The following is a 16,150-nucleotide window of genomic DNA, read 5'->3' as shown; positions in this document are numbered from 1 at the left end:
TCCAGGAGAAGGCACTGGAGTGGATCATCTCCTTCCTCGCCGGAAGGACACAGAGAGTCCGCCTCCCCCGTTCAGATCAGAAGCCACCGAAGTCACCTGCGACGTCCTTCAAGGCTCCTCACTCAGCCCAACACTCTTCAACGTCTACATGAGCCCCCTCGCAACCATCGCACGCCAGCACAACCTCAACATCATCTCCTACGCCGACGACACCCAGCTGATCCTCTCCCTCACCAACGACCCCGCCACCGCCAGAGCCAACCTTCACGAAGGGATGACAGACGTTGCCAAGTGGATGATGAACAGCCGCCTGAAACTGAACTCGGACAAGATGGAAGTCCTCATCCTGGGATCTTCTCCCTCCGCCTGGGACGACTCCTGGTGGCCCCCCGCCCTGGGCAGCGCACCCAAACCCACAGACCACGTACGCAACCTGGGCTTCATCCTGGACTCCTCCCTCTCCATGACCAGACAAGTCAACGCCGTCTCCTCGTCATGCTTCAACATCCTGTGCATGCTACGTAAGATCTTCCGATGGATCCCCACCGAGACCAGGAAGACGGTCACCCAGGCCCTCGTCACCAGCCGTCTGGACTACGGCAACTCCCTCTACGCCGGAACCACCGCCAAACTCCAGAAGAGACTCCAGCGGATCCAGAACACCTCAGCACGACTCATCCTGGACATCCCCCGCCGCAGCCACATCTCCGGGCACCTGAGAGACCTGCACTGGCTCCCGGTCAACAAGAGAATCACCTTCCGGCTCCTCACCCACGCACACAAAGCCCTACACAACCAAGGCCCAGGATACCTCAACAGCCGCCTCAACTTCTACGCTCCCAAACGCCAGCTTCAATCGACCAACCACGCCCTCGCCGCCATCCCCTGCATCCGAAGAGCCACCACAGGAGGAAGGTCCTTCTCCCACCTGGCCGCCAAGACGTGGAACTCCCTCCCGATCCACCTCCGCCTGACACAGGACCACCTCGCCTTCAGGAAGCAGCTCAAGACCTGGCTGTTCGAGCAGTAGCAGACCCCCCCCCCCCAGCGCCTTGAGACCCTCCGGGTGAGTAGTGCGCTATACAAATGCTGTGATTGATTGATTGATTGATCCTATATTCCTGGGATTGTATTATGTGTACGGTAAAAATGCCTATTATAGGTTACCTGCACAACTGTTTGGCAGTTGTTACATTGCCATAGTTTTTCCGAAGGTATTCCACTTCATTAAGAGCAATGAAATGTATGACCTAAGTAAAGAACTAACAAGAAATTAAAGAGCAAGCTTTTCAGAAATAGTAGGTGATATATTTGGTGCACGGATACCGTCAGTTGGAGTCATATTGAATTCACACAAGAAACTTCAATTGTCCATTGTAGTTGACCGTTTATCAACAGATACTGCTGGAGGATTCTTAATGATCAATACTCAAATGGTTGCAAACAGATCTATGGTTTTGCAAAATAGACTTGCCCTTGATATCTTATTGGCAAAGGAAGGAGGAGTATGTGGCATGTTGAAAGTTCAACACTACTGTACATATATCCCGGACAAAAGTAAAGGTATTGAGGGATATATCAAGAATATGACTACGATTCATAAAGATTTGACCCAACCGGAGGTTGACGGTGTATGGGAAGAATTCAGTAAACATCTTTCTAAAATAAGTAACTGGTTTTCCATCTTTGGAAGTACTTTATTAGGAATAATATTGATCCCTGTGATTTCAGTAGCATTAGTGATATTAATGATAGTAATGACCTACACATGTTGCAAGGGAAAAATGAGAACTGGGTCAATGATTTAAATAAAGAATAAAAGGATGGGAAGAAAGAGAAAAAGGGAAGAGATAGTTAGAAGAAATGAGTGACAATCTATTTGGTAGGATGAAAGGAATTATAATAAAAGAGAAAAATAAAGAATGCGTAGAAACCAACGTAGGTACTAAGACTAAATGATAAAGTTTGCAATTGGTAATGATGGGTATTTTATGATGGCTGGAAAATGCTATCAGAGGGGGTGGATGGAGCAAGGATTTAAGGAAAAGAAACTTGCTCACATCAACCTCTCATTAACAGGTGCTAAAATAAGAAATAGTAGATAAAAGAAAACTAACATACACACAACATCAACATATGGGGAAAAGAGCTTTCATGCATGCTTAAATAACAAAGAATAATTGCTACGTAACTGAAATTCCGCTTGAAACCCAAAATTGTTGTGTGCATGTGTGAACCAGAACCGCGCAAATAACCCTGTGATTAACCCATGTGAGAGAGAAACTCTCATGCATGTTGAAGGACTGGACTTTTTAACAGTACCAGCGGTGCCAGGGAACAACACCTATAACCTTCATGGGATACCTGTTTCGGCGCACAAACTACAGAGACACGGGACACTTCCTTCGGCGTCAAAGATTCAAGGTTTATTTACTGCAGGGAACACAGAAGTCACAACAAGTACAATACGTGCAACTTGGGGAGACTGCTTCAAATTGGTTCTGTGGAGCGCTCCTTTTATATAGAATTTACTCATAGGACAACATGGTACACAAAAGTTTACAACCTGGTTCCCATAATTATCCCTCAGAGGGGTCGCTTTGGTCACTTTGGTACACATAAGGTCCGGAACATAAGTGCGGAAACATTTGGCGGTTCCCAACTGTAAAGACCCATCTTCCCAACATTAGTGAATTCCAATCGGCAGTAAAACAGATCGAAATAGGGACAAAGACAGGTGCAGAGGAAGATGGAGACAGTGGGAGAATGAAAAGGGTGTAAAAGGGGAGGTATCGGGAAACACGAGATACAGGCATCAAAGGGACGTGCCTAATGAGATGCACGGCTGAGACAATAAACCGGCACGGCAGAAGCGCCTCAAGCGGGGCCATCTGCCTTACAGTATCATCCCCCTCATCGTAAAAGATATTTACAAAGAACATGTGTCTTCCACAAATATCTTGAGAGTCCCAGGGTAACGAAGCGGACAGTGTCCGTTCGCTGGCTACTTGAGGGCAAGAGACAAAATGGATGCCGTATCTAAGATGGAACCCGTGGGTACAGATGAAAAACCCACATATCAAACGAACGGTTTAAGTTAGCACAGCGAAACTGCGCATACTTACTAAACTCGTCATTTGCGGTTCTTAGATACCAGACTCGACCATATTCGTGCGAGTCGAAAACATCACTTACAATTGTCACGGAACCTCAGACGCTCCTTTTGCCCTCATGTAGGCAAGCACTAGTCGGAATCATATTCGATATTCATCAGACCCTCGAGATGTTGCTGTAGCATAGCTCTGTCCAACCGAGACCCTTTGGTAACAGGTGGCTGTCTCATACACGTTGTAGCACAGAGGCCACATAAGGCAGGACCGCACTGCACGCAAAGGCAACACGTGAACAGGAACGCTACAACGACTCCAATGGTCATCAGAATCTTCCAACCCCAAGTCGACATCAGGCCCCAAATCCATCCAAGTAGCGTCCAATCCCCTACATCCACGTGTATGGATTCGGAGATCTTATGCAACTTCGAGATGGCTTGATAGACAGTCGGAGCGTTATCAGGAATGAAAATACAGCAGCTCGAATGGATCACCTTACATACCCCACCTCGATCTGCTAAGATCACGTCTAAAACCATACGGTTTTGTAACGTCATAAGTCTATCCGCCTGAAGTTCTGTGGTGATATTACCAAGGGCACTGGCAGTAATATTAGCTGTCGATTCTACCACTCGAGTCAACTGTCTCAGGTTCCTACTATTAACCATAGGTCCCCAAAATGGGAGGAAACCCTTGAAAAAGTCTCCTGCCTCTTGACCGGCAGTATCCTCTTCGCTAATTACGCCTCTCACAACTCTAGTTTTGTGATAATCTGCATCTACAGTAAACGTCGGAGGCAACAAGTTTGCGATAAAACATGAGCCCATGAAGTCAGAGGGCAACCATGCATACGCACGATCATGACAAATAAAGTATGTACCCTTGGCAGCCAAAAACACAGGGGACGAGACCATTGGCAAAATATAATTTTCAGTGCAAGCACTCTCTCCAAGTCGGGCTTTCGATCTACGGCCGCGACCTATTAAACAAAAATTACCAATGTGGGGTACGACCCATATCGGAGGCGAGCTTTTAAGCTGTTTTTCACCAGTGAACACACTATATTCGCCTCTACTTAGGACCCTATAGGCTTGTACCTCTTCTTCAGGGATAAGCGAGGGATCATAGATATCGCTATCTAAATCCTCTATTGCTATAGACAAAGATTTTTGGTACGAAGTAGGACCAGAGTAGGGGGAACGTGGTTCTCGAATGGGGTGGAAACCCAGTGCGCTTTGAAACATTGTTTGAAATGCTCGAGCAGACCCTTGGGAACTATACGGTAACACCAGATATGGAATTCCCTTATCCGTAGTATGCGGCATCAACCCACACACCCAACAATTAGTAGTGTTAACCACTAACTGATGCTGATGAAGGAGCTGAATAAAGGAATTGTTGCGGAATTCTGCACGTCTAGCCTGCTCGTGTTCAGGTAAGATGTGAAAAAAATGAGGAGAAACAGTGGAGGTGAGTTTAAGGTCAGGGGTAGGAGTAGGTATGGTAGAAGGCAAGAAGTAAGACATCGTGTAATATACTCCACCCACCAATAACGCAGAAACAGTCACAAATAGTACGAATATTTGGAACACAAAACATTTGGTACGACTGAGTTGCTGCAGCTTGAATCTTTGTGCTTGAGCTCTTTCCAAGTCCATCAGCTTTGAAAATGCCATTCCCTATGACCGTCCGCAACGTTTCTTGACGCACTTCGTTCTGTGTAGCAATAGTCAATTCCTAGGAGTTCCCAGGAACCGACGGTCTTTAACCTAGCGTCAAGACCCTACTAACCAGGAGGAAGTACGCGCGCGGCCCTACGGCCTTCATTTCACAAATATATATATATATATGAAAACAATGTCTCTCAGCTGTGGAAACAAAAAGTGTAAGGAACGAAGCTCAATGAATATGTACAAAATAATTACAATAGTATGAGTGTTCAAACTGATCATGGAAAACGGGATAATGCACTTGTCAAGGGACAGAACGGGGTCTTTTATTAGTCTTTAGTGCTGGGTCGCAAAAAGTATCGGGTTTTCCCAGGACGTGTCTGTTCATTAAACAAAAGATCCGTCGAAGGGACAACGCCCTGTTGATCAGCTGAATGTTCTGGTCTTGAGTCTTCTGATGACAAGTGTTCAACAATGCCTTTTTGCTGCACTGAGGATTCTCCGACAGGTTGTGCGTCGCTGAAAGGTACAAACGCCGGCAATCCTTCGGTTTCAGTTGATGCACTGCCTTTCCTCACCCACGAGTCTGCTGGCAACGGGATGGGGACTTTCTTGGTATGGGTGGCATGCACCCAATTCTTCCGCCCCTCGAGACGAACTGCAGTTCTCGTGGCAAGGAGGACCTGATAGGGTCCAGTGAACCTGGGATCCAAATTGTTCTTGCGCGAAAAGTTTCGTGTTACCACCCAATCTCCGGGCTGGAGCGGGTGGCCTGGACCCTCCGTCTGCGTCGGCAATGCTTCGTGAACCTGTTGGTGAATTAACCTCAGTTTAGCAGTCAAGTCATGAAGATAATCGATCAACATTGGATACTCAAGATCACAAAAGGCACCCGGTCTAGGGACCCCCCAAACATTGGCAGGGCGACCGAACACTATTTCATAGGGACTGAGCCCTACTCGGGAGTGTACAGTTGCCCTTGTTGACAGCAATGCTAAGGGTAAAGCGTCAGGCCATGAAAGACCTGTCGTAGCCTGAATCTTTGCTAGTTTTAGTTTAAGGGTGCCATTGTACCCTTCAACCAAACCAGCTGACTGAGGATGATTGGCACTATGGAATTTCTGATTAATTCCAAGGCCCTTGCACACACTCTTCATCACACTCCCCACAAACTCACTTCCGTTGTCTGACCACACAATTCTAGGCATTCCACACCGAGGAAAGTATTCCTTCAGTAGGATTTTCGCAGTGGATAAAGCAGTATTGTCTTTGAGAGGATAGGCCTCAATCCATCGGGAGAATGCGCAAACAACAACTAAAACGTATTTCAAGTTATTGCATCGCTCCATATGGATGAAGTCCAATTGGATCACCTCAAAGGGACATGAAAGGGGGAGCAAAACTACCAGGAGGAGTTGGGGTTCCCTTACCAGGATTGTACAACATACACACCATACAATTCTTAACCAAGCGTTCAGCACATTTCGTAATACCATCATTCTTCCACACAGGAAACAGCAATTTACAGATACCTTTCGCGCTAATATGTGCTAACCCATGTGCCATAGTCACAACAGCCAGCACATACGCATCAGGCAACATCCATCTTTTCTGTTCCGATAAGTCAATCCAACAACCATTCGCATCCAACTTTCCCGTACTTTCTTTCCACTTCGTCTTTTCAGTCTCGGTGGCCTTATTCTGAATTGCTTTCACACTCTCGATAGTGTTTTCACACATACTTGATTCTGCAGGCCACCTAACCGAACTCGTCACATACATTCGAGTACTAAGGTTCCGGGCAGTCTCCTTAGCAGTCTCATCTGCAAACGCATTACCACGACCAACATCATCCGTCACCTTACGATGCGCACTACATTTAACAATCGCCACTTGCTTAGGCAACGTAAGTGCATCCAAAAGATCATTTACAAGCTTGCCATGTTGAATCTTCGTACCATGTGACGTAAGGAATCCTCTCTCTCTCCACAGTCGTCCAAAACTATGTGCCACACCAAACGCATACTGGCTATCTGTAAACACATTCACCCGTTTATCTTTAGACAACACACACGCTCTCGTCAAAGCAATTAACTCAGCAGCCTGAGCCGAATTCTGACTTAACCTTGCGTTTTCCACAATCGTTCTCAATGTAACTACAGCATACGCAGTTGTCACATCACCGTTCGGCAACTTGAAACAAGAACCATCCACATATAAAGTACCATCGGGATCTGTCAATGGAGTATCTTTTAGGTCAATGCGACCCTTGGTTTCCTCTTCAGTTCTGAGATAGCAGTCATGTACTGCTTCATCACTTGATTCTGTGTCGATCGGCAGCAATGTTGCTGGATTCAACACATTACATCGTCTTATCCGTATGTGACTGGCCAGCAACGTCAATTCATAACCAGACAATCTTGCACTTGTCAGATGTTGAGTTTTCGTTCGGTTCAATAGAGTGTCGACTGCATGCGGAACCATTACCGTGAGCATATTATCCATGACTAGACCTGCGGACTGTCGAATGGACGCCGCAGCTGCCGCTGTTGCCCTTAAACAACTTGGCAAGGCTTAGCTACTGGGTCTAAAGTCGAAGAAAAATAGGCACATGGGCGTTGCTTACCACCAAAAGGTTGTGTCAAAACACTCAACGCGCAACCATCACTCTCGTGAACGTATAGTGTAAACGGCTTACTGTAGTCAGGAGTGCCCAACACAGGAGCCGAACACAACGCATCACGCAATTCAGAAAAACTTTTCTGACATTCTTCAGACCAAGGTACTGGGGATGAAACATCTTTGCATGTAAGGGCTATCAATGGTTTCGCCAACAATGAAAAATTTGGAATCCATTGTCTGCAGTAGGACGTAATACCTAAAAAGGCGCGAACATCTCTTTGGGTTTTTGGCACAGTCATTCGGGAAATCGCTGCAATTCTCTCTGGGGTCAACCTTCTCCCTTCTTTTGACAATAAGTGACCTAGATAGGTAACTTCTTGACAACAATACTGTAGCTTTGAAGGCGATACCTTGTGGTGTAAGTTATGTAGATAGTGCAATAATGATACTGTAGCCGTTTTGCAAATAGCTTCTGTATCAGCTGCCACTAAAAGATCGTCAACGTACTGAATCAAAGCTGCACCTTTAGGTAATACAAAGGCATCAAGCTGACCTTTAAGTGCTTGGCTGTAGATTGACGGACTCTCACAGTAGCCCTGTGGAGTGCGTTTTAGCCTAAAACTGCGACCTCCTAATGAAAATCCGAATAGGTCTCTGCTTTCCTCTGCAATCGGGATGCTAAAGAAAGCATTCTTTAGATCGATCACTGTGAACCAGGAGGCAGATGCCGGAATCATTGTTAATAAAGCCGTAATGTCAGGGACCACAGGAAATTGTGGAACCACTATTTTATTTACCTCTCTCAAATCTATAACGAAACGGTACACAGGAGGTTTAGTTGGGTCAGTTCGTTTCAGAATTGGCAATACAGGGCTATTACATACATTTCCACGAGTTTCTTCAACAACACCCTTTCCAATGAGATCATACACAATTGCTAACAGCGCTCGTTCACCCTCAAGAGAAATACGATATTGAGGTAAACGCGGTAATCGCGCATTTGGTTTCAATTGAATCACATAGGGTGGAATGTCTAACAGGCCCACGTCATTGGGACCTGTGGCCCATAGAGACGCAGGGAGGTAACTCAATTCCGGTGGCAATTTATCAACCGATAAATACATGGGAGAGATCACTCTCCGTCCCAATGTAAGTTCCACTCCTTCGGGGGAACAATACAATGTTGCATATAATCGTTTCAACAAATCCAGGCCCAAAAGATTTTCACCACAACCTGTAGATAGAATCAGTGGAGCCGTTAGCTCACGAGGTCCAATCATAAGAGGCAAAGGGTTAGAGACTGGGTTACTAACAGGGGCGCCAGAGAATCCAACGGAAACATTCGTTAAGCCAGACAAAGGTGCGCCAGGGAGTTTTGAATGCATGATGGAACTTTTCGTCGCACCAGTGTCTAACAGAAAAGGCTCAACTACACCTGATGTAGCCACTGCAACGTAAGGCCCACTCTGATCGACCGGAACTGACACTACTCCCTCTCTTTGTCGTTGGCTGTCCTAGTAATGGTCATTTACAACAGTTTCATGGTCTGCATAATAATCATCAACATTATACTGTGCAGATCGAACTGACCCCGCATTTCGCTGGTCAAAACAATTATTTGTGTCTGATTGATTTTGATAACGATCACTCTGATTGTGGAATGAACCACGACCTCTACCACGAGGTGCCCGTTGAGGACCACCACCACGGTTTCCACGTATCGACACACCATTCAGACGGTCCCGTAAGGCAAGACAATCATATTTTAGGTGTCCCTCTTTCCTACAATATGCGCACTGATTATACCCAAGTGAAGATCTGTAATCAAAGTTGTCAGAGCGCGGCTGTGTCCTATCGGGCTGTGCTCGTGGTCGATACTGCTGTTGCGAATCATTTTGGTTTGATCGTGGAGGGTATGCTTGCTGCAACAAAACCTTCGTTTTGAGCTCCTTAGTTTTCTTTTCTACACGATCACTTTCTTCCTTTTCCCTATTCTCATAATACTGAGCCGTTGCTAGTATTTGCGCAGGGGTTGAAACTGCCCACGCACTTTCTGAATTCTTTAATTTGTTGCTTAGTTCAGGCAACAAATTCGACACAAATTTGTCAACGAATAACCGCTGGCCTCCCTCAGCGCCCATGTCCTGGCCGCTGTGGTCGACAAACGCTTCCTCAAACCTTGTAAAGAAATCTGAGACACTCTCGTCTTTCTTTTGCTTCCAAGCTGATAACTTATCCCAGTTCACCTTCATCGCTGGCATGAGAGTTTTCATGAGCGTAATGATTTTCTGAGGCAAATCCAAAATCAGCTGTTCAGGCTTGGCCCCACCAACTTGTAATGCATCAGCTGCTAGCAGTGCAGCCCAATCACCCCCTAATTCAACTGCGTGATTGGCTTGACGAATTTTAGCCCAAACTGGTTGCGGTACCACATTGCCAAACAACATGTCGATGTCGGCAATATTCATAATAGTAGCTTCCACCAGTTGTGATAACTCCTTATAATAACCAGCCGGATTTTTACGCGGATCAGGTAAGGATTGCTTCACTTGCAAAACTTCTGATCGTTTCCATGGAAGATGTATCCACACCCTTCGAAAATGCGGTAGCACCACAGGGTTTGCATTAGGATCACCAGGCACCCACAGTGGCGGGACTTCCCTCATAGGATACTGACCAGGAACCGCTTTCCAGTTCTCAGTGGTATCATCTAATGATATCCGAGAATGTGCTGTGGGTCTGAATGCTAATAAGCGTTCCACGGCACGTCGTACATCGTCTCCTATAATCATACCGTTCGAAAAGTGACTCTGAAGTTCAATTATGTCGGACGGTACATTATCTACATCATCATTATACCATTCTTCTCTCAAAAAGTTACACATCTCCTCAAATACGAATCTCTGCGTAGGCTCATTAAACTGGGAAAACGTATCAAAGACTACACGTGGAGTGTAATTAGCAGGATGTCTCATCCACCTATGTGCCATTGTTACTAACGTCTCTTTCTCCCTACCACTAGGGATCTGACTCCGTCTCTGAGGAGTTTCAGATGAATCAGACGAAAATAACGGACCAGAAAGAGGTGAATAAAGAGTAGCAACAGAGTTAGGAACACGCTTACGAACAGAAGGAGAAAGAAAAACAGGGGTAACAACACTGGAGGTGAAAGAAGGCATAGTAGGAACGGACAAGATAGTTGGAGTAGCAGAAACAACAGTCTGCGAAGGTACAGGTACAGGAGCAGTAGGAACAAGAACAGGTGGTGAAACAAACGTAGGGTTAACAGCAGGCTGGCCCGCAGCCGCTGGAGCAACAAGAGGTACAACAGGAGGTACTACAGGAGCAGTAGCACCCTGTACATAAGGAGGTGGTGATTTCATCAAGTATGACAGCAAGGAATCCTCCTTCAAATCTTCTTTTTTCTTTTCTAGATTATTCGGTAAAACTGGGTAACATTTATCTATTTTCATGTGATGCAATCTAGTAGCGATTTCCATGTCTTTTTCTTCTTTGTCTTGTCTACATTCTTTTATAGCTTGCATTACAGGAACGAACTCTTGCTTTTGATCCTTTTTAAGTTGTTTGATTTCTTTCTGCTTGGCCTCTTTACGCCATATCCGAAAGGAATCAAACATAGCTGGCCTAGCTTTCTTTAAAAATAATTTAGCCTCAAGATTATCTAAAATCGAAAGTTCAAAAGTTCCATGTGGTGGCCATCTAAGATCACCGTCTTTCTTTGTATAGCGGACCCAGTAATCATTATATATTATAGGACCCACCCCATGTCGACTATAAAGATCATGTATCGGAGTTCCAACTGGAGGTATCGGACACGAGTCCTCCAACCGGGAATCCATTGCGCAACATTTGAAAATACGAAACAAATCACTATGGCTAGGCATCGTGCACACTAACCTAGTATCAAACTTCAAGGATTACCGAAGCAATAAAACCTCGTGTAAGTCAAAACCCTCGGTTTTTGGCAATTGCAACTGTCAAATAATACTAAGGACCAATACTAAGAACCACAAATGCAATAGAACCATGCAATACAACAAAGCCTTAAGGCTATCACAAAGCTCGGAGAGCTAACCACAAAGCCTGAGGAGGCTATTACAAAGCTCAGTGAGCTATTACCACAAAGCCTTAAAGGCTAACCACAAAGCTTTCAAAAGCTAGAACAACCACTAAGGACTGGGAGCGACCCACAAATACTTAACTCAGAACTTCAATGGCGTCACCAGGAAGGCCCGTCTATCGTCTCGCTTGTACATAAGGTCTACGCCGGGCGTCGAAGACAGGTCGACAGTCAGGGCATCGGTCCGTCGCAGCCGTCAGGAGGCGGGAATCTTCGCAGGGAAAAACTTCGGGCCACTTATTTTGACAACAGGATCGATGAAGCGGGGTGCACCTTCCCTCGGAGATTTCACACGAAGTTCCTCACGATCATCAGGCTTTGGACCGGACCGGTACCGCTGAAGTCGCCCCACGTTGGGCGCCAACTGAAGGACTGGACTTTTTAACAGTACCAGCGGTGCCAGGGAACAACACCTATAACCTTCATGGGATACCTGTTTCGGCGCACAAACTACAGAGACACGGGACACTTCCTTCGGCGTCAAAGATTCAAGGTTTATTTACTGCAGGGAACACAGAAGTCACAACAAGTACAACACGTGCAACTTGGGGAGACTGCTTCAAATTGGTTCTGTGGAGCGCTCCTTTTATATAGAATTTACTCATAGGACAACATGGTACACAAAAGTTTACAACCTGGTTCCCATAATTATCCCCCAGAGGGGTCGCTTTGGTCACTTTGGTACACATAAGGTCCGGAACATAAGTGCGGAAACATTTGGCGGTTCCCAACTGTAAAGACCCATCTTCCCAACATTAGTGAATTCCAATCGGCAGTAAAACAGATCGAAATAGGGACAAAGACAGGTGCAGAGGAAGATGGAGACAGTGGGAGAATGAAAAGGGTGTAAAAGGGGAGGTATCGGGAAACACGAGATACAGGCATCAAAGGGACGTGCCTAATGAGATGCACGGCTGAGACAATAAACCGGCACGGCAGAAGCGCCTCAAGCGGGGCCATCTGCCTTACAGTATCATCCCCCTCATCGTAAAAGATATTTACAAAGAACATGTGTCTTCCACAAATATCTTGAGAGTCCCAGGGTAACGAAGCGGACAGTGTCCGTTCGCTGGCTACTTGAGGGCAAGAGACAAAATGGATGCCGTATCTAAGATGGAACCCGTGGGTACAGGTGAAAAACCCACATATCAAACGAACGGTTTAAGTTAGCACAGCGAAACTGCGCATACCTACTAAACTCGTCATTTGCGGTTCTTAGATACCAGACTCGACCATATTCATGCGAGTCGAAAACATCACTTACAATTGTCACGGAACCTCAATGTGTAAATAGTTACTAACTGTAGTTCTCGAGGCACTGCGTGCCTGGAATACGCTTGCTTGATTTTAAAGAGAGCTGTCGCTGCTAATGCTTTTGCTTAACAAAGAAGAAAACAACATGGGATAGAGTAGAGGTGGGTGGTGAACAGTGATAGTAACATATTTGAGAAATTAACATCAGTTTATAATTCCTTTATTAAATAGTGTGTGTTTGGGCCTGATGTGCTAAGCCAAGGGAAAATATGGCAGTTGAAACACAAGTTGAGTCTGCGCGCTGAAGTTTTGAAGTGATCCGCTGACCGGACCATTGACAGGCTGCAAAGAGCCAAGGCAGACGCCTGGGATCGCTCTTCAACTGTAGAACTACATATAAATTTGTATCTAATCTGTTTCTTTTAATGTGTGTGAAAGGAAATGGCACGGAAAAATGAATAAATCAAATGGGAAGGGTTTGTTATACAAAAAAGTTGATTAAGAAATCGAGAATGATAGCATGAGGAAATGACAACTCCCCTGCCCAGTTACAATCCATGGTCGAACGAAATTTGCAACTTTTGAGGGAGGGACATGCATAAGTAAAGACTATAACTAGAGTGATTTAAGTTAAGAAATAGGTTGAGGTTGATGTTGAGTGAGGAGTAAGTGAGAGCTGCTGCTGGAAGAGAACGGACTGGAACGATTCAATCCTGAAAGACAGCCTGATTAGATTGAAGATTTACGGAAGAATATCGAGGAGGGAGAGAGTGTAAGAGAGGGATGCGCTCCGGTGCATCGGGGTTCTAGAGAAGTGTAGTAAGTATCATCCTATCCTGCACCTGTCCTATAGTCTTTGTCTCCTGACTCTTAATCAGGTGACCTCCACCAGTCCTTTTGGCCAGGGGTTGGGTTTCCCTGTTTCATGATTTGGTAAATATTATTCTATCTCAAATGTGCATATTTTTTGCAAATGTAGGAGTTATTATGTCTTTTGTCTCTTCATCTATCACTCCTAATGGATTAACATTGTTGAATGTCTCTGTGATTTGAATGTAATTTGATGCATGAATTTTCCTCTCCCATGAAATTTGACGGAGTTTGCACTGTGAATCTGTACAAATGAGCGTTCATTTTGAATGAGTTATTAGATAAAATTCATTGAATCCTCCCCGTCGTCTGTGATTATTATATTGCGAGGTATAAGATAAATTAAGTAATTTGTTAATATCACTATCAATTACTTGACTAATGGTCCATTGACTCAAGGAAGAGTGTTGATCTGTGAAAGTTGGTTAGACTTTGACTAGCTTGGATCAAGGAGAAAATAAAACCTGACCCCCAGCGAAACAGTCAGGCAACTTGAATGTCTATTTGGGCCCATTTTTGAGTAATTTGTTGATTGTGAAATGTTCATCCTGGCTTTTCGCTGGATGAGCCCCTTTCAAACTTTGCAGGGACTCCTGCCATACTACGAGGTCCAAAAACACACTGGTGCAAATAACATTTGCTTTGGGTCTCTGGTTTGGTTGTGCATTCTATAAGCACCTCTTCACTGTAAATGAAGACACCTGTTTTCTATTATTACCCTGTGTCCACAGGTTACAGAGGGCAATTGCCATCAGCACAATCTGGTAGTGACTGCCTGTGCAAACATAGGTTTTACCTCAGTTTAACTCAAATCCGCCCTAATGCTAAAACAAGCATAAAGGACATAAATTGCATTCACAACATTTTTAACTGTAAATGACCGAGCTCATGTTTTATGAGTCCACTGATAGTTGATGCGCGAGCACCTAAAGCAACAATAATATATTAAAAGCAAGCCTAAAGTATGTTTAACCGTATTCTTGCCATAGCCGTCTTTCAGGAACACCACTCTTACACATGACTGATGCTGCCTACGGCGCATATGTGGCCAACTCACTGTGGGTGCCTGGGCTTAGTTCAGTTCCCTTCCAAATATCCAGTGCCCTTACCACGATCGCAAGTAGGATAAACAGATTGAACGAACTGTGCTGCACACCTCTGGTAGTCATGAAACATTGGGTCTTAGGTGGTTTTGTGGCAGAGGAATGAGATAGGAGTTTGGAAGGCACCTTCCTGTAATACAAAGATGTGAATGAATTACAGCTGCAGTACGGCATGGTGGCTGGGCAAGGCCACACAATTAAATGTGGGAGCAAGGAGGCCTGCCACAACCCTAAATCTAAACCGGACGATATTGCGTAGGGCTATAACAATATATAAATAAATAGGAAGTGGATGATATGTGTGCCGGAATGGTGAAACTGGAATTATCCCTAGACCTGCCTACCATTCAAAGGAGTTGACTTGTTGAAACATTGCCCTGGTCCACCACTTTCCAGCCTGTGTTTCTGTAGTCACCAAAGATATCCCCTTCATTGCACCAGTCTCGTATAGGTGTCATAGGCTGCGGTTTGTTCCACAGAGCCAAACATGAATGGGTTTGTCCCCACTTTGGCCACAGCTTGACCACCTGTGTCCTTTTCCACTCGAATAGTACCTGGCTGCTTTCCCAGTAATGTTTTCCTAACAATATTTGGATAAACAAAGACAATCCACAGGTGTTCAAATGTCAGAAAATGACACCAGTAGACACCCCCAGTTTGTGCATGCATTTGACATGTTGTCTCTCTTTTCCTGAAAGGTACTTCCCAGTTGAGGCCGGGAGAAGTCAAGGGCCATCATATCCCTTTCAATCCAACAGCCACAGGCTGTGGAGCTGCAATGAGAGCAATGTGTATTGGCCTGAGGTAGGAAATGTTAGCACCTGTCTTTTTTTTCTCTTGTGCTCCCTGTTCTTCCTCTCCATTTCCTTATGATATTTCTCTTCTTTTATTATTCAGATAGGCTGAATTCCAGTCATTCCTGTTAGGCTGCTTGACTCTGAGGGGGGGTGGGTGATGAATGTTCAGTGATTTCACATATTATTGAGCTGCATAGGGTTCTCATGGAGTATGCTAGGCAGGTTTCACCTTGTATTGTGAGGGGTGCTGTTCATCTGTTGTAGTCTAGCATTGTGTGTAATTGCTGTTGCAAGATGTGTTGTTGCTTGGCATGGTGCTCTGGTTTTATGAAGATAATAGCAGTTGTTAAGAAGCATTGACAGACTGAATTTCCTACCACTTGTCTTCATAGATTTGGTTTTCTCCCCCTGCAGGTATCCCCGACCCTCTGAGCTACCCGACCTAATTCATGTAAGCGTAGAGAGTGGGCGCATGACCCATCATCACCCCACTGGTAAGAGCTCCTATAATGAGACGATGAGTGAAGCTTTGCTTATGAACCTCTTCCTGTGCTATGTTTAGTTTCCTGTGTGGTGTCTTTCT

General features: G+C 45.2%; 1 protein-coding gene across 1 annotated transcript in view; it reads left to right on the top strand.

The window, feature by feature from the left end:
• Nucleotides 1–16,150, top strand: part of LOC144753316 (ADP-ribosylhydrolase ARH1-like) — a 94,662-nt gene that overhangs the window by 54,323 nt on the left and 24,189 nt on the right. Inside the window, exons 4-5 of the mRNA XM_078641054.1 lie at nt 15,469–15,574; nt 15,982–16,061. Of these exons, the coding sequence (XP_078497180.1) occupies nt 15,469–15,574; nt 15,982–16,061 (186 nt within the window). The remainder of the gene's footprint in view (nt 1–15,468; nt 15,575–15,981; nt 16,062–16,150) is intronic.

The sequence above is a fragment of the Lissotriton helveticus genome, chromosome 5_1 (genome assembly GCF_964261635.1).
Source record: "Lissotriton helveticus chromosome 5_1, aLisHel1.1, whole genome shotgun sequence".
NCBI classification, from domain to species: Eukaryota; Metazoa; Chordata; class Amphibia; order Caudata; family Salamandridae; genus Lissotriton; species Lissotriton helveticus.
The sequence above is the reverse complement of the archived record's forward strand: the minus strand, read 5'-3'. Positions and strand labels throughout refer to the sequence as shown.